Below are 27975 nucleotides of genomic sequence, written 5' to 3' on the forward strand. Positions count from 1 at the left end.
TAACTCTCTGCATGCATCATTTATTATGAGTTACTTACTGGTAGGACAGAAAAAGCAAGTGCTATGCATGGTCATATTTGTGACGTTGTTAAATCATACGTAGCTAGGACCTTTGGTATCTGTTAGTGTCTTATCTGTTTTATCTAAAGGATCACTGTTATGTTACTGTGCCTCTTTGTAGGACAGGAAAGGAAGCCATACAATTATTTTTTTCATAGATTTGAAGTTCAAAGCTGTAAGCTAATGCTGTTCCAGTGCCACAAGTATATAGCTTGTTTGGCTTGTATGTTTTCAGATGCATCCTGAGGATAAAAAAAAACCTTATCTGATTTTATATTCTCATGTTCTAGAAAGCCAGACCTCAATTTGCTGCCATATAAAGTTCCTCAGTTTCTCCTAGCAGAAGGACAGTGTCAGTTTCCCACTGACTGGCAGAGCAGCTGTAGCTACCAGTGTTGTGGGGGTACCACAGCTTTTCAGACCATCAGCTGTAGTGACGTTCACATCCCGGGCCTGCATTTGGAGGATGCTGGCACATCCTCGTTAACGAAGATAAAGGCCTCTGTCTTCACTTATCGCATCCCAGGGTCATTAATTTAAGCATTTCATAAAGCACAAATGCTGCTGCTGCTGCTGCTGCTAAGGCAAAAGAACAGAGATTAATTCTTGTTGATAAAGAAGGAATACGTGCAAGGGGTTCAGGGGCAAGGAATGATTAAAACTAACAAAAATACTCAAGTGGATGGATGCAAAAAGCAGCTCTTTAATTTTTAAATTTGCACAGAAATAACTGAGACAGATGAGCCTACGAAATATTTTGGAAAACGTCACTTTGCAAACCTTGTAGATTGCTTAAATGTTTATTAAAATAGACCAAAAGCCAAAATTCTCTGGTTAAGATAAATACTTTGTCTTTGCTAAGTAACAATATTTGTGAACAAAACATAAAACTATAATTTTCATGTGTCAAACATAGTAACATTTAAGATTAAATGCTAAAGTCAGACAGGGCATTTTTTTTTTTTGTCTTCCTATTTACAAGCTGCTCATTAAGACCATTTACCTCACGTTAGCTATTAAAATGACGAACATTTAAAAATTTTCTCCATGGCTAAAATAAAAACAACAGAAATGTCCTTTTACCATAGCTTAACAAAAAACAGAACCATATTTTTGTTATCTAGGAGAACATACTGTTATAAATACAGCTGTTTTTCATCTGCAATTATATAAATAATAAACATGCTGCCATTCACAAGGATTTTAATAGATGATTATATATAAGCAATATTACGATCTAGCAGAGGATGGCATGAGTTTTCATCATTCATTTTTATTGTACTTATTCAGGACCCTTGTCTTCATCTGAAAAATGTGGAACAGACTTCTTTGCTACAACATTGTCCAGTCGCTGTCCTTGCAGATATGGGTTCACACTCTGGGGAAAAAAAAAAAAAAATTAAATTATTTATACTTATTAGAAGCAGGGAAATGCAGAAAAGGTAATGAGGAATAGTGGATGTATGAATATCTTTCTTATCTGTCAAATACTTTCAGACAAAAAAAAAAAAAAGAAGAAATTGTTCCCAGGGAGAAAATCTACGGTCAGTCACTTTTTTTTTTTTTTCTAATACTTCTCTGTGCATATGAGAATTTAGTCCAATCCACTGTAAGGATAACTGTTACCTTCCCCACAGTGCAGGCAAGTGGAAGAGGCCTGCCCTGAGTGCTGAACGGGCTGGGCTAATGCTCCTCCTTTCCCAGATCTGCAGAAAGGTAGCAGATCTACTCTCCTTGCCCTCAGAGCAGGAGAAAACTCAGTGGGAGCATACAGGTACATCTCAGCTTAAATCACTGCTCCCTGGTGGACCTCAGGCTGGGAGAAAATATAGTTACCACAACAGCTTTGCCCAATGCCTCTTCTTCAGCCCATCTCCTCACTGGGAAACCCATCCTTGCTTCCTTTCTTGATGCAGAGATCAAGAAAAAAATGGGAAAAAAAAAAAACTGCTGGCCCAGAAGCTGAGCTAAGCAAGGCTTTGGCGTAGGAAATGGCCTCATACCACTGCCAGAAGGAGGGAATGCTGGAAAGAAGATCCCTGGCAAGGGCCTGCCTTCACTTTGCGCCATGTAAGCAGCCCAACGTGAGACTGAAGATGAACAGACCTTGTCTCGTTGTTTGGACATCATGGTAATGTAGAAAGCCTCTGCTTGAGTTTTGTCTATGCCGATGAAATAAAATGTGCTAACTGTATTTGCAAGTATCAAGCCATTTTGCAGAACTCGAAAATAAGTATTATTTACATCCTCTGTATCTGTGTAAACAAAATACAAATATATGTTCTCTTCTTCACAGATACAGACAAAAAATTTGGTGCTGCTTTCTGATGACAATAAAAATTATTTGCCTCTCTAACTATAAACTTTGGAGGAATGCAGTTTTTCCAGTATCTCCTGATTTTCATCAGGCTGCTGCAGCATAGAAATTACTTTTCTTGAGATGCTTCTCTTACTAAAACCTGCGAGTTCAAAATAAGGCAAAAAAAAAAAAAAACCAACAACAAAAAAAACCCTGATAAATGCACAAAATATTTATTTTCAAATAACTATCTGTCCAAGTGGGAAAAGTTTTGGGATTTGTCTCTATTTATGCCTAAGCCCTTGGATTTGTCTGTATTTGGGGAAGAGATCATTAATGCTAGATCAGAGCACAGAGCAGCCCTTTTGCTTTGTTGTATTGTTTCTGAATGCTACAAGTGAAAACAGAGAAATAGTAAGAACCAGAAATGAATGTGGAAAAATCTTTGAACATAAAACTAACACTAATTTAATGCTCTAAATTGTTAAAAATAAGACACATGTAAATGATTTGTTTGTGTTTGTTAAAAGAAGTTCTGTTTAATGTTAATTTAGTGAAATTCAGCTGTTGCATAAACTTCTAGGAATTATTTGAAGATTCTTAGGAAGATTAATTGGTCTTTTTTTGGAATGGTACTCGCTAGCTACTTTTTGAAATAAAGTAGAAGAGAATGAGAATACATTAAAAAACGAATCCTCAGCAGACAAAAGAGAACACAAAATAGAATGCATAAATTCTGGCTGATATGACCAAATTTTTTTAATTCCATACAGCTGTGCTGAACTCGAAGCAGTGGGGTTCGTGAGTACCTCTATGCACAGCTCCAAGCCCGCACCAGTGTAACTCTGTTGTTACAGAGCTCTCAGACGTTGAGGACCTTAGCTTATGGATCAGAGTGTGCTTGTGCCCAGTTTCAGCAAAGGAAGACTCACTAGTTAAATTAGAGGTTGCTGGGGGCTGCCTCATTTACTCTGCGTAGTGCAAATAGTTAACACAGTAGCAAAAAGCAAACGTATACTCAGTATATCCAAGAAACATAGGTATGTATATGTGTGTGGGGATGTGTATTTATATGCATCTACAAAAATAGATGTATATAAACACAGAATATGTGGTTTTGCATAATCCCCTGGTACCCCTGTACAGCACTGTATAGATACAGTACCTTTACTCTATGTGGACAACCAAATTCCAGACATGACATGCTTTAGTCTAAAAATGGGGCTGTTCTGATCCCCAAGAGCAGTCTGTTGATGCAGTGAAAATTTCAAGTAGTCCATTACAGCATAAGTAACCATTAGAGTATTACTCTCAAAATAATAGAGAAATGATTGCAATGATAATAATTTACATCTAAATGATACACTTGGGCTAAGAAAATAAAACTGCTGTAAAGCAAGAAGGTGAAGGTTCATCTGCAAGAAGGTGAAGGTTCATCTCCTGAATTCTGGGCTGTCCCTGGCCGCAGGGCTGTCATGTCTCTTCAGCCATTATTCCTTTTGTATCTATCTGATTATATCAGTCAGCATACAAACAAAAAATGGGTGTCTTTTTCTTGTGCCTGTATTACACTTATTACACTGTTTTAATGAGCAGTAAATATTCCTGTTTCCGGAGTAAATTCTACTTCAGACTTAAAATAAGGTGTCCACACTTTTTCTAGTAATTTTCTATTATCAAACTTGAAAATTAAGGATAAGTGGGAGGCAGACACCAAGCTGAAGGTAGATCACTTACTTAAAATCGAACCGTGTCTATTATCAGTGATGTGTGAATTGGTAAGAATTGAGCCCATCCCTTTCTGGCAAAAGCTTTACTTTTGAGAGTTAAACAAACTGAACAAATAAATAAATAAATCACCTTCCCTTGCACTTCAACTATTTCAACCCAGTTTGACTTAATTTGCAGTATAAACTGCGCTGTCGTATTTTACACAGCTACTTTTTGGCAGAGAGTTGGACTTCATAATGTAAAGCCCTGTTTTCTTCGTGTGAAAAATACACCAGCAGCAAAACTAAAGACACTGCCGGAAAGGGATTTTTTGATAAAAGACAAACTGACACTGCTGAAAAAAAAAAGAGAGCATGCAGTGGTGTGAACAGTGCAAAATTTCTCTGATGCATTCACCTCCTCCTCCCTCGTGCTGGGGCCGGTGAGGTGAGAAATACTCTCCTCCTGCTCTACCCAGTAAGTGGGACACGGAGCTGGGAGGTTAACTCTGAGCTGCATCACGGTGTGCACATTAATGGAACGACGTTGGTTTAAGAGCCAATTCTGCTGCTATTCACAACCAAAAGAGTATTGAAATGCATGGGAAGAGGTGATTAATTTTGCCAATATTTTTAATAGGAAAATTTTATTTGATTTTAAATAAACTTACTTAAAGAATTTCGAGTGGGCTAATGCAATCAGGATCTCCACAAATAATACGAAGTTTGTGGACAAATGCTTTGCATTGAAGTGTGGCTTCTGAACACAATATACTATGTAGAAAATTACATCTTGTACTCCATGGGCAGTCATGGAGCTGCAGCAGTTTATCACAGAGGCTTCCCAACTTTACGACTATCTGAGGTGTAATGCAGACGCATTAGACTAATTCTTAATTTCACCAGTATGATTTTATCCTTATTAGCACTCTAGATGATAAAGTTAGATGATATAGTTACCCTCTTTCTTCTTTTTGGACCACTGTTAATCTTCTCAAAGAGTAAATTCTTGCTCTGGAAGGGGAGAAAAAGGTAGCCATCAAATTCATTACATTCTTCTAAAATACTGCTCTTGCTATTAAATACTGGCATGTGAACATTTCAGAAGCAAGATTAGATGGGTGCGTAGTTTTACAGGAAAGATAAATATATCCAAAATGTTAGCAGGAAAACCCGAGTAAATACTTGCAGTTCTACAGGAGCGGTCGGGCTCATCAATTCTTACAAAGCTGCAGTTTGCTGCCGTGCTGCACTGTATCTTTGTGCTTAGCAAATAAGGATGTGAATAATGACATAGATTGGAAGTTCCACATCATGTATTATACAGTATAAATACATACATATTTATAAAAAAAAGAAAAAAATAGAAAAAAAAAGATAAATAAGAGGAGGGGGATAGGGAGAGGGAGTGCTGTCTCTGGTACATTTTTCTGTACACTTGAGGTGACAAGAACAGAAGCGAAAATACTTCCTTTTTACAAGGGATTTTCTAATTCATTTTTAAAATTGCATTCAGTGTCATTCCTACTGTTTTGTTGTCTTTGCTTATTCTCTTCCAGATATCAACACTTTCCAGAACAAAGTTCTGCTGAAATGAGTTCTGCGCCAACTGTTCCTTTGTTTAAGTAGTGCCCTCAATAAAGTTTCTAAAAACCATTTGGTCCATAACATTTTTAATGGCAAACCTTTTAAAAACTGCCAAAAACATCTTGGCAGAAAGGAAAGTTATGATGATGAGAAAAAAAAACACACACAAAACCCCTCTGACCGTGGTTTATAAGAGCGCATCCACATATTGTTATATTTCATACAAGTAGTGAATTCTAATAAAGTCCGGAATAACACACACATGCTCAACACATTTTGTTTCAATTGTGTATTATGCAGAAAAGCAAAACAAGACCCTAACCTGAAAATGGAAGGAGAGAAGAATTACATGTATAAAAGCTGAGCACTGTATAAACAAGACCATTAATTCTGTTATAAACAACTGACCTAATGTTGATTATATAAATAGAAAGTGTAATTCTAGCGCGAGACAAATCCACCAAACACTTCTACCCTCTGCACAGCCTTGATATGAGAAAAAACAAACATTTTCAAGTGTTACAATGAAATCTGCCAAAATTTTCTGTTTTGTACTTCTCGTGTTCATTAAGCCCAAAATTCGCGAGGCCTATCTCTTGCCCAACCTAAGTTATTTTATCTGAACTGTGCCAAAAGGGAACAGAGATGAAGTTGGCCAAGGGAGACATTCTTGGCTTGTCATGTGTGCAAACTTACTTAGGGAAAACGTAAATTTAACATTAAAAAAAAAAAAAAAAAACCCACAGACATGTAAATTATTTTCTGTAGAAACCAAGCACCACTGAATCCCCTCTTCATAAACTACTTGAATTTATACTTTTAATGAGAGGAAAAATATTGTTGCTGAAATAAGAAGGATTTCATGACTACCTAAGTTAACGTTCATGTCACTCTGGAAAATTCCTTACAATTGAAGTGTTCCTGCTCAAGATGATGGTATTGGCCTTGTCTGCCTGGGAATGTGCTAAGATTGTTTCTCCTACTTTTTAGCATTACGTGTAGTGCGAAGAAAATGGGCATATGGAGCACAATCAACGAGTGTGAATAAATGGCATGTCACAATTCTAGAAACACATCCCACTGCATAACGGACTCAATTTGCCTGTGAAGGGCTCCCCAGTCTCATCTTTCACTTGGGGCCCAGAGGGAGTGGAGGCACAGAGCTCCTGGAGGTGGAGACAAGCTTCATGGCCAGCAAGGAAATGTGGCTTCAGGATTATGGAGAGGTTGTCCTGTCATGTTTTAGGGCTTCGGAGCTGCAGGAACAACCATGGCACAAGGAACCAATGCTTTGTACTCGTTCCTGGATCTTCCTATGCATCCACCAGGTACTTGGAGGTGGGCATTTGAGGAAGAGAACTCAGGAGTTAAAATGCTTGCAAGCAATGCCAGAAAGCTTGATCCTTTGATCCTTCTGAGGTCAGGGAAACTTGTTTAGGTCAGTAACAATCAGCAGCTCAGAAATCTGGGCTTGCGCAATTATTAAGCAAAAGTGAAAAGGGAAATTGCATTAGCAAGGCTGCACGCTTTCAGGAGCACGTTTTGTTCCCATATCAGTCAATGTGCAGCCCATCAGGAATATCAAGCATGACAACTTATATCACCAATCTTACTCCACTGAATTTGACAATGTGTATCTACTGTCTGAAACTGAAGGGGGGCACCAGACTCACTGTAGTCCCCTAAGTAATCACCATTACTAGCCAGATATTTTAAGATATCAATTAGCAAAGCAAGATGCACTTAACATAGCTCATTGCAACAGAAGCTGGAATGAAATGAAATCTATGAGTGACTACTTTCAGGATTTCAGTAAAATTAGGAAGCCAGAGATGGCAGCTTCTTTTAACAAGGAGTTCAATTTGTTGCCTGTTTTTATCCCTGCTTCCTATTTGCCTCTCTTTGTGTTGGCCCGGTTCCCTGCTCTGCAGCTGATAAGCACAACTGGCATTATTTCTACCCTGAGACTGAAATGTCATCCACTGCTTCAGCAGAAAGGAGTGTTGTTGAAAAATACTGTTGCTTTTAATTTCCTATTTGTACTGATACTGGTATCAGAAAATACAGCTGAACTTCCCTCCTCTTTTTAACCCCTACATGTGGTATTGGTTAGCAGCTGGGGGTTCAATCATTCTAAACCTCACTTATATGTAAGTTATATACTTGTCTTATAAATACAAGTATATTCATGAAAATCTTTTTGGATGCCAAGAACACTTCTTCAGGCCATTCAAAGAGTCAAGTTGCAAAATATAAAAAAGCCCGACCCAAATGGACAGTACCTGCCTCCTGCACAAAAATGTCTGAACTGATGGGAAAAAAAGTTCTTTAGTCTGAAATCTCAGAAATCATTGTTGCACACTGGAGTAGTGCCCCATCTTACTGTTCCCACTATGTCTACACATGAAGGATAAAGAAGGGACTTCTCTGTGTGAGGGGATAGGAGGGAAGAGTGTAAGCTGTGTGCTTTGCCCTATCAACAGAGACTGTTCCCACCAGACAGAAGGATTCCCCCTGTATCTTTCCTCTCCTAACCCAGTGTACATTTATCATGATTTATGTATTCATAACTTCATATGTATTAGCAAATATTTACACGTGATGGTCGGCATCTGAATGGAATCACACTTTGCTACGCAAGACAGCTTCTAAACTTATTTTACCATTGTGAAATACACTACACTGGGTACTGCACCAGTCCCTCAGCCTTGCAAACACCAGAGTTGGTCACCCAACTAAACCTTTATAATAGCTGATTTTTATAGCACTTTTCCACAATTATTATTCCAGAGAGGGGAAAATAACCCAAACAGCCATAAAATCACTATCAGTGTATTTCCTAATCTTTCTAACGTGCAGTGATATCCAAGGAGGAGGCAGCTGGGGCGATACTCCTGGATCTCGGCAGAACATTTACTCATGTACATTACCAGCTGTTTCATCTCTAATCGAAAAGATCTGGGCTTGGCTCCACTGTAGCTAGATATGATTACTGCTTGGGACCTAACGCTCTTTTTTTTAATCCACGTGTGAGTAGTTTTTTCCCTGAATTAGCAGTGATGGATGGAGAAATGAAAAAAAGGCCAATGCTCACTAGTGATTATCTATCATTTGTTAAGTATATAGGTTGCTGATGACAACGCAATACGTACACTGATTCTGAAATCATGCTGCAGGCCAAAGATCTGCAGAAGTGTTTTTATAGTCTTCAGAATGGCATTATGAAAGTAAATTACTTTTGAATAATAAGAAAACTAACAGCATTATCTGGCATAAATAATAAAGTTCACCATCTGGTGTTTTTAAAATGAAAACCTTTGATGGTAATTACTTAGAACGCAACAAGGGTTTCCAAAATTTGGATTTTTGGCATGATTCTCTCCAGAAATTTAGCACTCACATAAGTAATTAAGGCTATAAATCTTACACTGGTTTGATCGTGAATGATGAATCATTGTCTCACAATTACAGCAGAAGAAGAGGCTGCCAAACTTGTATATTTATCGATACATGCTTAGAAAGCGCTGGCTTAGGGCAATCTTAAGAAAAGTGCTGTAATAATGTATAATGAGATTTCGTGATTTGCTCTAGAAGCATAAATTATGATCATTGTTATTGTTTTCCTGGCGCCTGAAGATGGATTTGGGATTGGACATTCATCTGATGTAATCTAAGATTAAGCGGCAGAGCTCTCTTTGGAGCCTCTAGCCTGCAGAAATAGTCTAGCTGGAGTTATGAAAGTATTGTATGTGTAGAGCAAGAGTTTTGCCCTCAGTGCAGCATGTAATGCATAAAATAGGTTTTCAATGAAATCCAGTAACACAGTTCTGGGAGAGGCCACTGATGCTCCACACAAGGCAACAGCAGCGGAAGGGGAAGTCGCAGCTGGGTGGCAATGCTGGGGGTATGGAGTGGACCTGCTGCTGTGCCAGGGCCGCTCCAGCCCAGTGTGTGCCAGGCTCTCACAGAGGCCCCGCTATGTTTTGAAAGCTTGTGCTAAAATCTGCACTGAGTTTGGTTACAGCGCACTGCAGTTTGAAATGTGGTTTGCTGCATTTACCACGCATACACATAGTTGTCATGCTTCGGGACATAATGAGAGAAGTATTTCTATTTTCTGCTTCCACGGGCTTTTCATCGATCCTTTTTCCTAGCCTCTATTTCTGCATTTTCAAGGGCCAGTTCATCTTTCTGAGAAGCTCCCTTCAGGGTGACAGTTCTACCAGCAGTGAGCCCATTATGCTCCCTGTGACTCCCGGTATCCCATGCAACAAAGCCCAGGGCCACGTGCGGCAGACCCACCAAGAAGCAAGTACTCACCCACTTGCCGGTGTTGGGGTAGTTGTGCTCTGGATCGAAGAGGTGCTGGTGCAGCTGGTACTCCCTGCTGAACTCTGCGGTGTCCGGGGTGTTCTCTAGGCACCCATCATCCACTGCAGAAGCACATTAGAAAGCACAGAGTGTTTAGTGGCTTTAAAATACTGTGCCACTTTTAGCAGCAAACTTAAATGAGGTTAAATTGCAAAGTTTAAAAAAGCATCTAAGCAACTGGACAACTGGAAAGTACTTTTTGTTGTTGTTGTTTTTCTTTGTTTCTTTTGAAAGGAGCTCTTCAGGATGTATGCAAATCTTTTTTGAAGAATACAACTTAATGAAACTCTAAAACTAAACAAACTTATTATCCAAGTTCTCCTCCTTCCTCTTCGTTTCTCTTTTAAATCAGTGATTGAGATTAATTTTACATAGAACTGTACATTCTGCCGATTTGGAAGGGATCCTATTTTCATTTTTTAATGCCCACAGGAGGTGGTAGAAATTGTTTAGGCAATACTTCTGAATTTCATGGCGAAACTAGTCTGTAAGCAAAGGCAGTTTCCTGCACTAAGTAGCTCTTGGTGGAGCTCCATTTCTGGCTTGCTACTTTGTTGAAAATGGCTGAGGATTGTTTACATGTCATAAGTTCCCTTAAAAAAAGCAATGTACAGGAGTTGTATACCCCAGACATTTCTGGGGATCAGTAACTAACATAATGAGTGCAGAAACCTCCTTTATCACAATGAATGATTTTGCAGACAGCGTCACATCAAGGATAATATCCTCTTAAAAACTCTTCTATGGACTATTTACCAAAATAAGCGATCTTTAAGCAACATTTCAGGAACTTGGGGCCAGACCAGCCCACTGTGCAGAGCCTGATGGTGGGGCTCCCTTCCCACTGCCAGCATCGAGTGCTTGCAGCCCCACCAGCTCCCAGCCATGGCCAAACAGATCCCAGCACCCAGGGCATGTTGTGGGGCAGCCAAACTGCTGCATCTGCAGGCACAGACATTCCAGAGGGGACCATCCCTTCTGTCCCTGTGTGATCATCTCGTAAAAAACTTTCAGAGGGACTGTTTTCCCTTGGATGTGGGAAACAGACAAGACTTGACTTAAAAATAAATTAATGCAATCCACTAAGGCTTATTTTAAGTTGAGTGGATTCTCCTTTCTCTCTTTTCTCCTTAGGAAGAAAAAAAATGCATCACCAGTAAGAAACAGAGCAAAAGTAACCACGAAGGCTAACTAACCCAGTAACCATTATAGTTTAATAGTTTCTTAAAAATTATATCAGTCTTAGAAGGGACAGGGTTAACCCGAGAGGGAAGCAGGTGACAACAGAAACATGGATTATCTCCTCACGGTGCGGTGTCTATGCCTTTGTGTCTTCTACCCAATGAGCAGCTGGACATATGTCTGCCCTCTGTGACTGCTAATCAAAAAGTCTTCAAGCTCAAGTGCTTGAGGCTTATGTATTCCTGCTGTGGAATGTGCATATGTAGACAGTGACTGGAAAAATTGTTTTCCATTAAGCAAATCCACAGACCTGATTGAGGAAGGCCTCCGGTAATTTGTATGCATAATACAGTTTTAACAGTCACCACTTGAATTTCCATTTAAGGCTCTGAAAAACATTTTACTCTAATCCTAGCAGATGCTATCTTCACCCACAGCGTACCTATGGCAGAATTTATCTATCTGCACAGACCACACTTCTCGAGGAATTCCTTCTGTGCTCAGGTCTGACTGTACTGCTCTGAACAACAACTTTTATTTCACCTAAGAAAGAAAAATTGAAAGGATTTTTGAGTAATTTCTCTGGAAGCCATGTTTGTATTATTATTATTTTTTTTTTATCTGGTCACTAACACAAGTTGGATGGGCAAGCAAAAAACGTTCCTCTTTATCTAAGAAGCATGTTACTGTGTGTGAGAAAACCTGAAAACCATCATTTGCAACCTGTCAGACAACAGCCACAATGAGCAAATGGAAGATGATATGTTCTTTCAGAAGAGACACAATCGTCATCACCAAATGGGCTGTAATAGAGGTCAGCGGGGAAAACTATTTGATTTTTTAGTATTTTTGAATGAAATTTAAAAACACTGTTTGCAAAACTTCCCATGACTTTCTTTTTCTTTTTCTTTTTTTATCAATTCTAAGCTAGTTAGAACAGTTTTAATAAAAATACAGCCAACTGCTCTGCATTATCCAAGGAACATAAATGAAGACTAAACAGAAAAGATTTTGAAAAGATCTCTTAGCTCACAAATAAAAAATGAGAGACAAAAAAGAAGTGCTCATTCCCATTCCCAATTCCAGCTTCCAATGCAGCCAATGAGTGTTTTACTACTACTTTCAGTACTGGAAATCATTCCTTGGCTCAAATATCAGGAAAAAGATCCATTTCCTTAGTTGTATGTCTATATTATGCACACAAAGTGCTGTTTTGAGGTCCTTGAGCACTAACCACTGACGATGTGCCCAGCCCCAAGATATGGCAGGGACCCATGGGTGTCCCAGGTACCGCACCATGATCACCTTCCCCAGCTGCTCTGCACGACTCTCTCACTGGTAATGAGTTGGGGTATGGCCACACAGTGCTCCGATTCTTGGCGCAGATGCACCCTCAGTGAGCTATAAAGCCGTGTGGATGGGAGCCAAGGTATCTTAAATATTGACTCATGGTCTGGGTTGGAGATCAGGGCAGACAGTTTCATTCCTCTTGGCACAATGAAAGTTTTAAAAATAAGGGTAAACCTCATCAGTACAGAACGATAACTTTTTTCAGGATCCAACCTAACAATGAACTCCCTCAGGAACAAGATGCTCTTATAAATCTCGCCATCTTTTCCTCCAAGGTCAAGCTGATTTCTTTCCCCACACCTTTTCTAGCAGTCATATATCAGTACAGGAGGTGCACATATTAAAAGAAATCTCATCTGGAACACCAGATTGCTCTACAAGTCTGTTCCTGTCATACAAAATGAAAGGAAACACCCACTGGTGATAAGCATTGTGCTGCTTAGGATATCACCAGAAAGCCCAGCAGCACAGCCCGTACAGAAGTGTGAAGGCCATGGCAGAGTTACCTGTTTTCCCAATAGGACAAGGGTTTGGAGGGTCAGGATAGCCTTGATCTTCACTGAAATCCTTTGGTATATTATCTCCTGTCAGTTCAGCCACGATGTTTGGGATATTGCCGTAAGGACCCAGGTGCTGGAGGCCCTCGTGTGCACCACCTAGCAAAGAAGATTTGTACACAGTTGTTTTACAAGATGAAAAGTGTAAGACCAATCAAAAAAAAAAAAATTGCAGAGACAGATCCTAGTTTAAGTTTCAAAACTCTGTTTTTGAAACATTGGCCATGATTTAAATCAGATGACTTCAGTAATGAGAATTGAAGCTAGGAAACAAAGTCAGCTGCTTATTATAAACCTAATTTTCTCAATTTTTAAACTATGTAAGTTGTAGGTAAGTAAAGGCAAAGAAAAAGGAACATGAGACAATAACAGAAATTAAAATGTTTACTTCACAATCATCCTCACTCACTGATGATGTTATGATTCAGTGCGGCAAGTAGTAAACGAAGAAGATACAGTAAGACAGCATCATGCCAAGTTAATGACACTATAAAAATAAATGGTCCCATGCGTACAGCCTGGAAATACCTTAATAAATTCAGTCATAGGAAGGGATCACTGTACCAAATTTGGTTATATACAGCCATAAAGAAATATTTTAACATTGAAGCATCTATTGAGTGCAAATTAGAATTTCCTGGTGAAAAGTGATGAGGTGTCCAAACTGTTAATGGAATTCCTATGTACACATACCTACACTGCAGCCATTTTGGTACAAAACATTGCATCCATTAGTTTTGCATCTTTTCTTAACAGGTGAGTTATGCTTTTATATTTGCCCTGTGGGTCCTGGGCACCATGACAAGATCACTGCAGCAACGTGCTGTGCTGTGGCAGTGCAGCAGGTCACTGTAACCCCACAGGGCAGGGCAAGGAGAGTTGCTGCCTGCTCCTGGGCAAACACAATGCAACCAGTGTGCCACAGCTAGTGGGAACAGAGAAGGCAGTGTGGCTCTCCTTCCTCCCATGCACATGAGCCTGCACTTCTCCATTCTGACTTCCACAAGAGGTCTGGGAATCAGGCTCAGGCCAGTCTCTCTTTATTCCTTTCTACAATTACACGTGTGCTCAAGGTTGTCATTTTCTGTGCTGACATTACTGGTCAAATGTATCTAAGTGCTGAAGCCCTGCTGCTTGAGCAGTTTTCTAAATGCTATTGTAGAGCATTCTTTTGAATTTTAGACAAATGAAAACTTAGTTCCAAGTACGAGCGTTTGCCCTGCCGTAAAACAGATGCCACACACACTGCAGAAACAGCTTATGTGGCTCTTGAGCACTGAGACATCTGCGTGATGGCGGAGCAACACATTGTACAACCCTGGACAGGGAAGGATAGCAACACACAGCCCCCTGATAGACTCCACTAACAAGGAATGAGAAGAAAAGGAATTTGAACAATGGGAAAATGGGAATTAAAGTGTGAATGTAGATAGAATTGGGTAAGTAACACGATCACTGTCTGATCACTATATAGTCCTATTTTCAATTTATATAATTTCCACAGATCCAAAAGGTAGGAACAAATTTTCCCAAAATGCAGTTTCCTCCAGGAGAACTCAAGCATTCCTGCCCTGAGTCACAAATAAATACTACCCACAGAAACTGCATCCCCTCTGCAGCTAAGCATCGTGAGCTAAAGCTCTGCCTTTTGGAAATTGCTAACTTTAGGTAGTCTTAAGAAATTTCACATTCATTTCTACACTGAGAAGTATTAGTTTTGTCAAGTTGTTTGGAGATTGCAAAAGACCAATTGGATGTTGGCATTATAGTACCAGTTAGTGTATAAGCATAAGTATTTCAATTTTATTTGCTTATTTTTTCCCTTTAAATACAAGTTTCTTATTCTGTAATGCAATGTTGAAAGTAGGTTTTACACCGATGTAACAAACATAGACATAGTCCTATTAAAACTTTTTGCAACTGTGTTTTATGAGGTTTTCCCTCATAGCCGACCACGAGAACTGGCTCTAAAATCAGAAAATAGTTACACATGCTATAACTTTATTATACATTTACAGTTCATAATCAACAAAGATGATGCTTGTAAGAACTGTATGGATTCACAGTCATGCTATGGTTATGCATTAAAAATCGTATAACATACATGTAATCTAATGTCACTCAAACACGTAGCGTACAGCATAAATTTTTTCTTTTGTTCTGAGCTCCCTCGCATGAAGATTGATTGCATATCTGTACTTAAAAGCATCAGATTATGATTCTGCTGTAAACGAGAGAACCACATAATCAATACGTGTTTGAACATCCTGTATACAATGTGGTTCGCTATGGGACAATCCATCAGATGCAAGCGTATCTACCCTTGCATGTGGTGCAGACCTCTTGGCACCAAAGCTCCATCCATAAAGAAAACAGAGGTACTTAGCAGGCTCCAGTGTGCTATATATACATGCAAGTTTAAACTGACTGCCAAGAATCCCTTTGACTGAGTGCAAAACAATCTTTTTATATTAATATAAAGGATTGTTTCCTTTAGGTATAAATGTTCAGGATCATTTAAGGGTTTTTCCTTTCTTTCTGAAAGAACTGGAGACAATAGCACCTGCTCTGGTGCCATAATTTAGCACACTTGAATGATTTAATAGCGTTAGTGAAGCTCATTCCTTATTAACTGTGATAAATAGCACACTCAGTCAAGACTGCAATAATAAAAATGAAATGCTATGAATATACCAAATGGGAGCATAATGTGCGGTAATGCACAAGCTGCATTAGTTTGGGTATTGTGATGTTACTGATCTGAAGAAACATATCAGAATTAAACACACGGCAGCTACCAAGTCAAAACATTGGAATACAAACATATACACTGCCATGTAAAAAATAGCACGAGATGGCTCTCTTGAACCAGGACCAAACCTTGAGGCAGAGACTGAAGGAAAAAGACAAGAAGACTAAATATTGAGGAACTTTTTGTAACTCCCTGTCCAAGTGCAGCATAAGAGACACCACTGTTGAACTGTTTGAAACCAGACTAGAGAAACCCAGAGGAATCATACAGAGAACACTCCTAATAATGAGAAAGAGCAGGCTGGAGAGACCTATGTTTTTCCCATCTCTGCAACGGCTTTTGTGCACCTCATATTAGCAAAAAAAAAAAAAAACCCAAAAAACCAACAACAAAAAGAAACTAAGGCAACCCACTCCCTTTCATGCTTGGGATGTCTCTGAAAGCACGTGGTTATTTTAGTTCCCTACAGGATAATCTAGAAGTTTAGGTCTTTTGGACTGAGGTCTGTATTGTCATAACTCAGCTCTGAGTTTCATTTAAAACATATGCATACACATAGCCATCTTCTGATACTGGTTGTGAACTGTTGCAGAGCGAAGACGAAAAAATGGATCAATGCATCCCTGCATTCATGCAATTCTGGAGACCTCCTTGATTATCTCACCTACTGCCACTGTCATCTCCATTGGAGGTACCTGGAACGACTGAAATCTTGAGTGCACGCATTTTAAGCTCATTTCTCTGTAGCAGCAATACTGTCCACGTGTATGGGAGGACAACACGACCACTGCGCTCTTGGAAGGAAAAAAGAAAAAACAAAAAACAAAAAAAAGAGGAGAAGGAGAAAGAAGGAAAGGGGAAAAGGAAAGGGAAAGGGGTAAGCAGTCTCCTGCCAGTATTAAATATTTTCCCGGATGAAACAGATCTGGTGGAAAAGCTGAAGTTCTGGTTGCTGCTACCTCTATTATTGGCACAAAAAACAACTGATCAAATCTGCTCTCAGAAGCAATCCTTCACATTGAGTACAAACAGCCAGCCCTGCTCTCTGATAGAGCCATTTTAACAAAGCCAGAGAATGGGTTTTCAAAAATTGTAAAACGATTATAGAACATTTCAAGAGAAATAATGGGGCGTGCTTCCTTTTCAGTCTGACTAGAACAGTTTCCTGCGTCACTGTATAGATAAGGTTACCCCATTTACAAATGCAGAGAAGAGGTGGTTTGGCCAATCAGCCTAGGAAAACAAAATAGAACAGATTTTGAGTGTCACTTGTGAGTAAACATATCCCGGGTCCCAGATTAAGACTTTTGTTAGCAGAGTAACTCCTGCTGCCCTGGTTTTCACTTTTTGCTCTTAAACTTCCATTTAGGAGCAGATTCCTGAAGTAGCCAAGCCCTCCCCAGATGCGTGGGGAAGCATTCCCTCAAGTAAGAAGTTCTCCTCTTTCCATCTTGATCTGCACAAGCTCCAAGAACTATGAGCTGCAAGAGAGGACTGCCATACATTCTCCCCGTGTGAGGGTCTCGTGGGCTATCAGGAGATGAAGTGTACCAAAACCTGTCTGACATGTCCAACTTTTTGCCATTTTTCCTCACACGATGGTGAGTACAGGAAATGATAGACAAGGAAATGTGATGCTGGAGAGGAATTCTTCACACAGGGAGACTCCTCTGGCAGCTATTTGCAGCTGCCCTGCATTTCACTAGGCGTGTGAAGCAAACCGACCTGCCCAAGAACTCCAGCAAAAAGCATCCCAGCTTTGGTATTTCTCAGCTGTGAGTTAATAAGTGAAATTTAAACAGGTGTTAAACAGAGATACAATATTATCTTTGCTACTGTGCAAAATGTTCTGCTAATCTAGACTCTTAGTTCTTATCACCGGTAAAATCTTCAGAACCTTTTCCAGTGAGTCCTCTCTGATCCAGAGATAGACCATTTTCCTTCTGTTAGCTCTCCATTCCATCCTGCACTTCTGACATCAGCCACTCTGCTCTGCCTACTTTCCCCATGTCACTGTGTCATTCAAAAGGGATGTCTAATCCCTAATCAAAGGTAAGTTTGCCAGTGCGCTTTCTGATGCTCTTGCATCTTAAAATCGGACACCAGCCACTAATTTTCTTTTCCTTTCTTTTATTAACTGCAAGACTCCCCACCATTTAATCTGATTAATTCAGACTATCCAAAAAATCCCAAAAGCAAAAAAACCAGCAAGCAACACATTTTCATTTTCCTTATCCTTTCCAACATCACCAAAAGCTTTAAAGCCCCCAGTACTATTTTCCCCATTTTCAGCTAGCTTCATCCAGGAGAGTCCTACTCTTTGTTGCTGAGACTTATTAAGATCAGGAAATGAGAGGCAAAGAAGAAATTACAAACGATCTCATTTTTCTATTCCAGAGAAGCTGCTAAATTAAAGAACAGATAGAAGAACTCGCTCAGGAGAATCAAGAACGGAAAAATGCAAGCCTAGCCAGCCTCCCTACTCATTCAAGAGCATGCATGTGGAAACCCAAGAAAACTACAACTGCACTCACTCACACAAGCATCCTGGATTCCAGAGTCGGCTTCTCCTCTTCCTAATGGTACAAAAATTCTTATAACTATAAAGATTATTTTCTCTTTTCTCTGCAAAGGGACACATTTCTTTCAATGTCTTTTCTAAAGCTTCAAGCACACACATCACACAATTACTGATCTAATTTCCAGTGAATGGTTCACTTTTATCCCATATTTTAATTACAAACAGTACAAATATTTAATATATGAAATGCTTTTATTGTGAAATAGCTGGGACCAAGAGACGCCCATGCCTCTCTCACAAAGAATTTATAACAGTAGCTTATATGCCATTATTAGTTGTTATTCAAATTGCAAAGACAATACAAATATCCAGCAGCTCACTTGTTGACAGAGCACAAAAACAATCTTATGTCTTCTTCAGCTGAGCAGTTCTGTAATGGTGATATTAATTTGCCCCGCACCCTGAGCAGAAGGCTTTCTCACTTCACCATGTAGATAAGCTCCTATTTATATGAAGTACAACCTGCAGCCCTAGCCACACTGGCTTCCAGCTTCTGTGCATCATCAGCAGGGCCATGGAGAAGTGTGTCCAGGAAGCAGCACACACCTGCACCTGGCACAGAGTGATCTTGCCAAGAACCATCTGAGCAGCATGTGGCTTTATGAAACAGAGGAAGCAGGTTGCCTACTTTATCTCATGAGGTATGGGATGCTATTTCTTTCCTATGAATGCAGTTCTGCCAAATAAAGACCAGAGGCTTTTTATTTACTGCACTGACACTGGCTCTGAGATGTCCAAAAGATCCCTCACTGCCAACCTAGCCAGGCACTGGCACCTAATGGAGTCACCAGAGGTAGGAGCAGGCCGAGTGCTGCTCTCCAGCACTGTGAAAGGAACTTGGGCCAGGCAACCTGCTGCACTCGGGCATCCCTGGGGGAGGAACTGGCTTCTTTCAACCTCTTGCCTGGTGGCCGGGAACATTCTGCCCCTCATTCATTCCCTAAGCAGCTGTGAAGGCACTGCTGAAAGCATGCACTTCGGGAAGCACAAGGAGAATAGTTTTGGAAACCCCTGGAGCATGCCAGAGATCCTATCTGCTGCACACTGCACTACAACCAAGAAAAGCAAGAATCTCCTCTTTGTCCAGAAGTTTATAATATCTTTTCATAGAACTAAATAAATAAAGGAATCTTTTCTTACTGCAAGTTAATTTAAAATCCAGATGGGAGCAGGGGAAATGCACATGATGTGAGAACAATTACAAAAAGGTATAAATCCTAATAAATGTACCCAAAGACTTGCTTTATTCATGAGAAAGACAAGCAGGGAAAAATATTAGTATACAAGAACTCATCATAATTTAGCTAATCTTCACTGACAGGTTTTTAAACACTTCTGGGCATTTTTCATTGATACTTAAGATTTCACAATCTTGTGTTAAATTTCTACATACCGTCTGCCAACACAAGAAAACAGTGTACTGCAAAGCATCAGATAACACAGAAGCTATTATTTTTCATCTTCTCGTCAGATTTCTTATCTCTCTTATCAGTTAATCTCCTCCTATCCACATGTAAAATACATAATTTTGTGTATAATCATTTGTCAAATCCCCTTCTAATTGATTAGTGAACTTTAGGTACATGAAATCCACCTCAGCCCACACAGTCCTGCCACCTGTCTTCCCCCAAAGAGTCCCATCTCAACCTGCTTTGTCCTTTGGAATTACCTTCTGAAGATGGTTTTGTGACCCACAGCAGATCTCTGTACCACACAACAAGTCACAAAGTCAACATGAGGTTCCGAGAGCTGGGGTCTCTATCTTCTTTGTTATCCAGAATGGATAACCAAGGGATGGATAGTGACACCCACACTCCCTCCTGTCACCATGATATTATGGGCCAAACTTTCTAACTCTTTAATAAGATAAAGAACAAATAAATCATCTGACCTCATTTTTTCCCGTTTGCGGATTTACAGCTGTAATCCATTTCATATGCAATTTCTTCGTGAAACTCTGTCGCATCACTTGCTCAGATGAAGAAAATCCACTCTAAAGCACCACTGTCAGTTGGCTCCTAACTTTTAAATACAGAATCAGCATTCCACACTGCTTCTCTTGGGGCGTGCACCACAGCCCAATATCTTATTTCTGGCTATTTTTGACATCATAATTCTGGGAGTAAAATGCAAAGAAAATCATAAGTATTTTCAGTAAAGCCTGTACAAATTAGCATATTAAAAAAGCTTTACCATTTTCACTTTACGTTACAAATCCAAGATGCCCATATTTAATTTTGAAATAATATTTGCTGCATCTTTTCAGTGATATGAAAAGAAAACAAAAGAGCAACAAATCCCTGAAGGCAGGGACTCGTGGAGAGATGTTGGGGATCGATTTTGTCTGTTCAGTGTCAGATACATAACGCACTGTTTGATGGAGCTCTTGTGCACTTCAGCAGAAGACGACCCGCTGTGAATGTAACTTTATGTTGAACTGCAGTAGGACTTTCTCTATAGAACAGACGCAACAATCCAAATCCCGAGCTACTGTGTGGTCCCTTTGCACCAAACCGACACCGCAAAATGGCCCCGAGGCAGCCTACTGGCTGTGGGAGGTCTGCGCCAGCACAGCAGCACGGGGCTAGCCCAGCGATGGCACTGCTACCCTGGCTGCTGGCACGGGGGGTGCAAACGGAGCACAGAGCCATAATGTGACCGCATGCACTGATAGGGTGCTCACTTGTCACTGCCTGTGGATACTGGTCCCCATCACCCAAGGAAACACAAATGCGTTGCGGTGCAAGCATAGCACACAGCAGCCAAAAAGCAAGTAGGTGGTGATCAGTCATTCTTGCATTGGATTCACAAAGTGCCTTCACCAGTAAAAGTTTGGGCAGCTCTCTCTCGTGAGAATATTGCAGTGTCCTTCTGGGAAGCAAGTGACAGTCTTGTAGGTGCATTACAGTGCAGACAGCAAGGCAAGCAAGCAACGTCCCTCTTGATTTTCTTATTAGGAAAACGGAAACTGAATAGGTGTAATTAACATCTGTGAGTATTCTGCATGGTTTTTCAGCAAGCATATTTCGTGCAAAGTGCCATTTTTACAGAGTCTGTACTGTCAGTTCTCAGTAAAAATATTACGGTAATGGTTCTTAGAGTTTCATCATCTCAACCAGGCAAACACTAACTCCCCCCTCTTTTTTTTTTTTTCCTGAAACAAAAACCAAACATATATTTCCCTTCAAAATAACTAAACAAAAGCCTTCCTTCTCTCAGTTGGTATACGCAGTCCCTGCAGGAGAGTAAAGGGCTCTGCGTGTTCCCAAAGAGACATCGTATTTCCATATTCCTACAAAAGATCAGGATTTAAGAGATGTTATCGAATGTTTTCACTGAGGTTTACAGCATTGTGACTCTTTTGCTCTTCACGTTTCTAAGAAATAAAAGCAAAACAACCAAATCGAACCAAAACCAACAACAAAAAAAATCAAGAGAGAGGCAACAAAATGTAAGGAGACGATATTTGCAACGCTAAAAGACTTCTCTTACCGTTTCGAAGCGCTACGAACTACCCGAGTTGGACTCCTGGTGCCCCCGTGTGTTTAAGTGAGATGTTAATGCTCCGCTGCTGTCACACATACGTTCACCTCTCTGCCCCTTCTGCCCCCCGACAAAACTACATATTGGCACCGTTTATAAGCACACAAGAAAAGAAAAGAAAACAAAACAACGTGGTCTCTCGCTTCATAAACTCCCTGCCTGGCAGAAAAAAGAAGCTTCAGTTTTTGAAATGCTGAAGGCATCTATTTTACTCTTCAATGTTAACAGAGATGCAGCCCCGTTATTCTCAGTAGGAAATCTGAACGTAGCATAGCATTACTCATACAGTACTTTAGTATAAAAACAACAACAACAACAACAACAAAATAGTAACCACAGAAACACAGTTACTCATTAAATAACTGTTTGATTTTCTAGATTTGGGCTTTTTTCCACTTCTCTATGCAGCACTGCTTAGTCCCTGCCATGCCTCTTTCTAATCAGATAAAGTAACAAAGAGAGAAAGTATTACTAGAGAAATGACAGCAGTTAGTGTGGGGTTGCTGTGTTTAGTAACTGGAGCACGTTCAGAAAGCAAATCTGCTCATTTGTCACTGAATTTGGGGGGTTCACGGTAATTTCTTGGTAGATTAAACTCTGTCAAACACCTGCAATGCTCTACTCCCATTTCAGCACGTTGACCTGAGATAACAGGTAAGTAGACAAATGCAAATGGACAAAGAAATTAGACTTGTGTGCAAGGGGACAAGGATAAATGGTTTCCAACTTAAAGACGGGAGATTTATGCTGGATATAAGGAAGAAGTTTTTACAGTCAAGGTGGTGAAGCGCTGGAACAGGCTGCCAGAAATGTGGTGAATGCCTCATCCCTGGAGACATTCAAGGTCAGGCTGGATGGGGCTCTGAGCAACCTGACCTAGCTATGGGTATCCCTGTTCATCACAGTGAGGTTGGACTAGAGGACCTTTAAGGGTCCCTTCAAACTCAAATGATTCTACTGTTCTAAGTATTTATAGACTTCAATATAAGACAAGACAGTAAATTCTCTTTTTAATTAACAAGTTGTATATTGCTGGGTATTTTTGTTTGTTGCTTTTGTTTGGTTGTTTGGTTTGGTTTTGCCCATCAGGAAGAAAACTATCTATCTGGTCATTCTGGAAAGAGAAGGCACAGATAAATTCATTTTCTGAAGCATGCCCATCTCCTAGCTGTCCTGTGTGCTCAGCAAGTTTGTGACTGCTGACTACTGCCAAGTCAGTCCCAAACCTTTTTAGGGGGAAAAAAAAAAGACCATATATATTTCCTTGAAACACTGTTTTTTGGTGGTTTTAAGTCAGAATATGATGAATAACACTGGAAAAAATGTAGATACCAGAGATGGAAAACGGGCATAATTAGGAAACCTGTTTATGAAGTAACAGCAATAGCATTTTTATGGATAAAATTAAGCTCTTATTCAGCTGGAAAAGGTTATGATGATAATCACTCAGAAATTTGCAAACATTTCATTATAATAAGGCAGTTAGCATAAACTTGTCTATATTATGGCAGCTTAAATTTGTTTCCAAATTCCAAAGCTACACAACTTATTTTTTCTTGACAGCACCTCATCTGCAAGAGTACACACATAATTGGTGAAGTGTTGGCCTTTCGAAAATCTTTTGGAATCCTGCCTTTGCTGAAACTGATGGCATGCGCACTTATCAACACAGCTGTGGGTGTACACTAGAGTTGATGGTGCAATTTCTGACAAAAACATCTTGTTAAGAAAAACATGTTCAGAACAATTTTCTGCAATAACACAATAAATTTATTAAATTGTAAGTGGTAAACTTTGTTTGCTTTCATTTCTTTTTTTTTTTTCCTGAGGTGCAAGATCTGGTCAAAATGAGAAACAGATGTACTCCAGAACAATCTGTGGGCTGATGGTGATGACACCGGCATGAGACGAGCCATGCTTTAACTGTCCACATTGGTCACTGCAAACCACGGTCTGAAAAATGGACGGATGTCAACACTCTGGGCAGCCCAGAATTTCTCGCAGATAATACCACTTTCATACCCATTTCCACTACTTTCATGCAAAAAATTCCCAGTGAAGACAGTATCTCATGAGAGCACTTAGTGAATTACCATTTTGCTACTGATGATGTTCTCTATGAAAATCCTATTTTGCTATGAAATATTCCAGTCCCTGCCTCTCCTACTTAGACTAAAGAGAAAACTTTCACTGACCTCTTTTGTTGAATATGTAGTTCTGCCCCTCTCTTTCTTCCTTTCCTTACCTCTTAGTTTTCCTCCTATTATCTTGTAGGTCTTTAAAAGTACTTGTATACATTAGCCAGAGATGACCGTGTTACTGTATTAGGGAAAGCCCACATGCAAACCCATAAGAGCATGAACTGATGCCATCTAAAACCATGCAGCTATCTCTTCCTTAGCTCAACCATAAATCATTTACCACTGCTACACGTACTTCCGTGAATATTACTTACAGGACCTCTCTCTGCCACTCAGACAATACCACTGCCAGCCAACACCAGCACTACAGGTGCGGGCTTCTTGGCTTCCATGTCTCAACCCAGACTGCGGCTTCGTGTGCCACTACTCAGTTCCAGTCTTTATGTGATGGTCACGAGGTACCTGATGCACAAGTGAGCATCAGTCTCACGGCCTTAATGGATCAGTGGGCAGATGGTGGGTCACAAATGCAGCTTTTCAGACACATACCACCCGTGTGACTATTGTGCACCTCTTGCAAAACTGGACTATTTTGAGTCTCACCATACCATGCTAGTAGTTCAGTTTCCAAAGTAGAATCTAAAAGTCCAACCCACTGTACAGTTTTCACTGAAATTATGCAAAAATAAATATGCAAAGAGGATAAAATAGAGTATTGTGAACTATGAAGTCTTTCATAAGGTTATAGTTAAAATCACCGGTAGAGAACGAAATTCTAGTTTTGTTGGATTAGTTGTTCAATAATGCACAGTCTATATTTAAATAGAAACTCATAGTGATATTTACTGAATTATATGTACCTTTTAAAAAGGCAAGATAAGAAAATATCATGTATAATGACAGAACATGTTAACTTCATAACTGGAATTAACACTTCTGAAACATTCAGAAGTGTTTTTTTTTTCTTCGACTCCTAATCTGCCATTTTAGCAGAAAGCTCTGTAACTCTCCATACAGGCAGACTAAAACCACAAGAAGAAACCGACGAAAGAGCAAGTGGCTGCTATCTGAAAATCTTATGGCAGAAGAACTGACGAAGAAAAGAGTTTGACGTGAAGGTTGGATTTACATATCTGTTCCAATTTCTCTGCTTTATATATATATATATATATATAATATATATATATATAATGTTTGTACGTGAATATAGAAAAACTCAAGAGTCAGAGATTTGCTATTTCTTATGCTTCTACAGTGGAAAGGAACAGGAAAAAGGAAAGGGGATAAAGAGAGAGATGGAAAGGAAATTTACCAGAAGTTTACCAGAAATAGTCCCAGAATTACCAAAACTACCAGTCTGTCTCTACATATTAGCATTAATAAAGGAGGGAATAGCACAGACCAAATATTACTCTTTATCCTATTCTCTCTCTCATTTAAATGTGCAGAAAAATAGACAGAGATGAAAGTTCATTTAGGTCTGCAGTGATCATGTAGAATTGCATATTCAGGCTTAATTCTCTCCTCAGCCTTCATTAGGGCAATTTTTCAGTGAAAGCAGTCATTAGACTTGAATGCAAAGAAAAAATGGACATGGGCTTTCTGTGAACTTCAAAACAACTATGTTTCGTGAAAGCGGCTTCATGTCAAGGGAGAGAAGGGCTGAGATTTTCTGCTCTGTTGGGATGTTTGCACACTAACGACAATATTTGAGCTGCATCCCTTCAACGTTTTACTATAATCCCAAAGTAAGGGCCAGTTCATTACAATTCAAATAGCAATGCATTCTGCAGCATTACCCTAATACCCTAACATTTGAGCCAGATGTTTCAGATGGTTTGCATAGTTAGAAGAGATTGATTCCAAGGAAACTTTACCCACACAAAGCGAGACCAGAACCACTGGCCAAAACAATGAACCCGAGCCTGTTGCATTCATCACAGCGACACAGTCTTCAGGTGCTGTTGTTGCATAGCAGGGAAAAGGGCAGCTGTGTTCTCCCCCTTCCTCCCCCCCACAGCGCACTGCATCACTGGTGCCTCCCCTGATGCTGTACAGACCTCTGGGGAATGTCAGATCCCCCTCAGTAAGGTTTCTTCCTTTACCTTGCATGACATTGCAAACGTTTGGTCTCCTCTGGTCCACAAATGTTTCCAAAAAACCATGAGATTTGGGGCCTACAGCTTACATTTGTTTCATGTGAAATGTATACGTGATATAGTTATACTCAATATTAAGGAAGAATTTTGCAAATTGTGTTATTATGAGGTACGAGAGAACAATAATTTCCAAGACAATGTAGTTTTTACTACAAAGCCTGTACATAGAAAACCACTGCTTCTTTAGCCCAAAGAATTGCTGTAGGAAAGGTATTTCCTTTGGTATGGTTTGATTGAAGGTATGATTTTAAGCATGGGATATTCTGCATAGATACATGTACAAAGCAGTAATTATTTCTAAAGCAGACGAAGAAATTCACCACAAGCCAGGTACCTTCAATGCTCTGTGGGCCCACCAGGTTCATGGCCTGGTGCGCTGGGTACTCCACACGGGGCCGGGCGATGCCCAGCTGCTCCATCACCCCGTGGAGCAGCCTCTGAATGTCGGCTTCAGAGACCCTGTCCGGAGTTCTGGCGCTGTGGCTGTAAGCCGAGGCCAACCCGAAGAGCAGCAGGAACGCTGTGGTACAAAGCAGGGCGCTTGCCATCCTGGCAGCCAGCTGCAGCCTGGGAAAAATAAACGGATCCCATTAGAAACGGTAGTGAAAACGAAGTGGAAATAACTCTCCTCTCATTACTACGCATCACAGCTCACTACCTCCAGCTTCTAGAGTCAGCTGAAGGTCTGTGGGGGCCAGAGGAGAACAGCAAAGAGCTTTTTCCCTTCAGAAAAAAACACAAAACAACAAAAAGAGACTGTGAATTGCCCAAATCTGCCTTCTACTCTGTGTTTCCCTGCAGTGCTCATTAAGCAGCCGCTGCAAACAAAATGGATCCACTGCTTCATTGAATGAAAATTGGTTTCCCCTCCCCCACGCGTTTGTTATGCTGCTTTATAAACCTCTGGGCTCAATATAAAGCCTTCTTCAGATGGGAAATGCCTCCCAAGCTGTGTGCTTGCACTGCCTGAAAAACCAAGCACTGGGAGCAGCAGAGCCACCTCCTTCGTGGCTTTATTTCTGCCATAAGACAAGAGGCTGCCTACCGCACGTACATCATCTTCCCACCTGAAGCAGGGTTCATTTGTTTCCCCTGAATGCCTTTGACTAAATGGCTACAACATACAGCTTAATTAGACACAAAAACAGAATTAAACTAATCGCTATTGCCTCAGGTTGAATTTTAAACAGAGCATTTGTTTCCCAGCGCTCGTTTTCCCGTCACACTATGATCGCAACGCCTATCTCCAACCTCTTAACCAAACAAAGACCCCCTCGGCCCCCCTTTGGCCGCCCGATTTCCCCGCACCAGACGTCAGGGCGTTCCACCGCCCCTCGCCAGGAACCCTACAATGACTTCGAGGCAAAAATGGCTGAAAAAAACAACATCAGCAATATTCCCCTCTCTCCCGCGCGGCTCCCAGCGCACCGCACATCCCCGCCAGCCTCTGCAGGAGGCAGCCTCGCACAGCCCGAACCGCCGTTCGCTACCTAGAGAAATCCGCCCGCTTTCTGCGCGTTACCCGCCGCTGCCGGCAAGCAGCCGGAGGAAGCCGGGCGGCAGCCCCAGCCCCGAGCCGCGCCGTACCGCACTCACCTCCGTCCCGCTCCCGACGCGGTTCTGCGGGTGCAGCGTCTCCGCGGCCGCGCATCCTCCGTGCGCAGCCCCGGCCCCCCCCGGGCAC

General features: G+C 40.6%; 1 protein-coding gene across 3 annotated transcripts; it reads right to left on the reverse strand.

The window, feature by feature from the left end:
• SCG5 (secretogranin V) lies at positions 1–27959 on the reverse strand. 3 transcript variants are annotated; one of them, NM_001291758.3, is made up of 6 exons: positions 27888–27959; positions 26626–26858; positions 13065–13214; positions 9976–10088; positions 5029–5082; positions 1–1438 (listed from the first exon to the last, which is right to left on the reverse strand). In NM_001291758.3, the coding sequence occupies exons 2-6, from the start codon at positions 26837–26839 to the stop codon at positions 1343–1345; spliced, it is 627 nt and encodes a 208-aa protein (NP_001278687.3). In that variant the 5' UTR covers positions 26840–26858; positions 27888–27959; the 3' UTR covers positions 1–1342. The 3 variants fall into 3 exon arrangements, with proteins under 3 accessions (NP_001278687.3, XP_040557067.1, XP_040557069.1); XM_040701133.2 differs by having other exon boundaries at positions 744–1438; positions 27782–27959; XM_040701135.2 differs by lacking the exon at positions 27888–27959 and adding an exon at positions 26950–27108 and having other exon boundaries at positions 744–1438.
• Positions 27960–27975: the final 16 nt, after the last annotated feature.

Source organism: Gallus gallus, chromosome 5 (assembly GCF_016699485.2).
Source record: "Gallus gallus isolate bGalGal1 chromosome 5, bGalGal1.mat.broiler.GRCg7b, whole genome shotgun sequence".
NCBI lineage: Eukaryota > Metazoa > Chordata > Aves > Galliformes > Phasianidae > Gallus > Gallus gallus.

Coding starts and splice junctions, on each gene's coding strand:
- SCG5 (XM_040701133.2), bottom strand. CDS start 27,942: ATGCGCGGCCGCGGAGACGCTGCACCCGCAGAACCGCGTCGGGAGCGG. Junction 26,859..27,781: donor AAGCGGGCGGATTTCTCTAG/GTAGCGAACGGC, acceptor TATTTTTCCCAG/GCTGCAGCTGGCTGCCAGGA. Junction 1,439..5,028: donor GTCCAAAAAGAAGAAAGAGG/GTAACTATATCA, acceptor TTTTTTCCCCAG/AGTGTGAACCCATATCTGCA.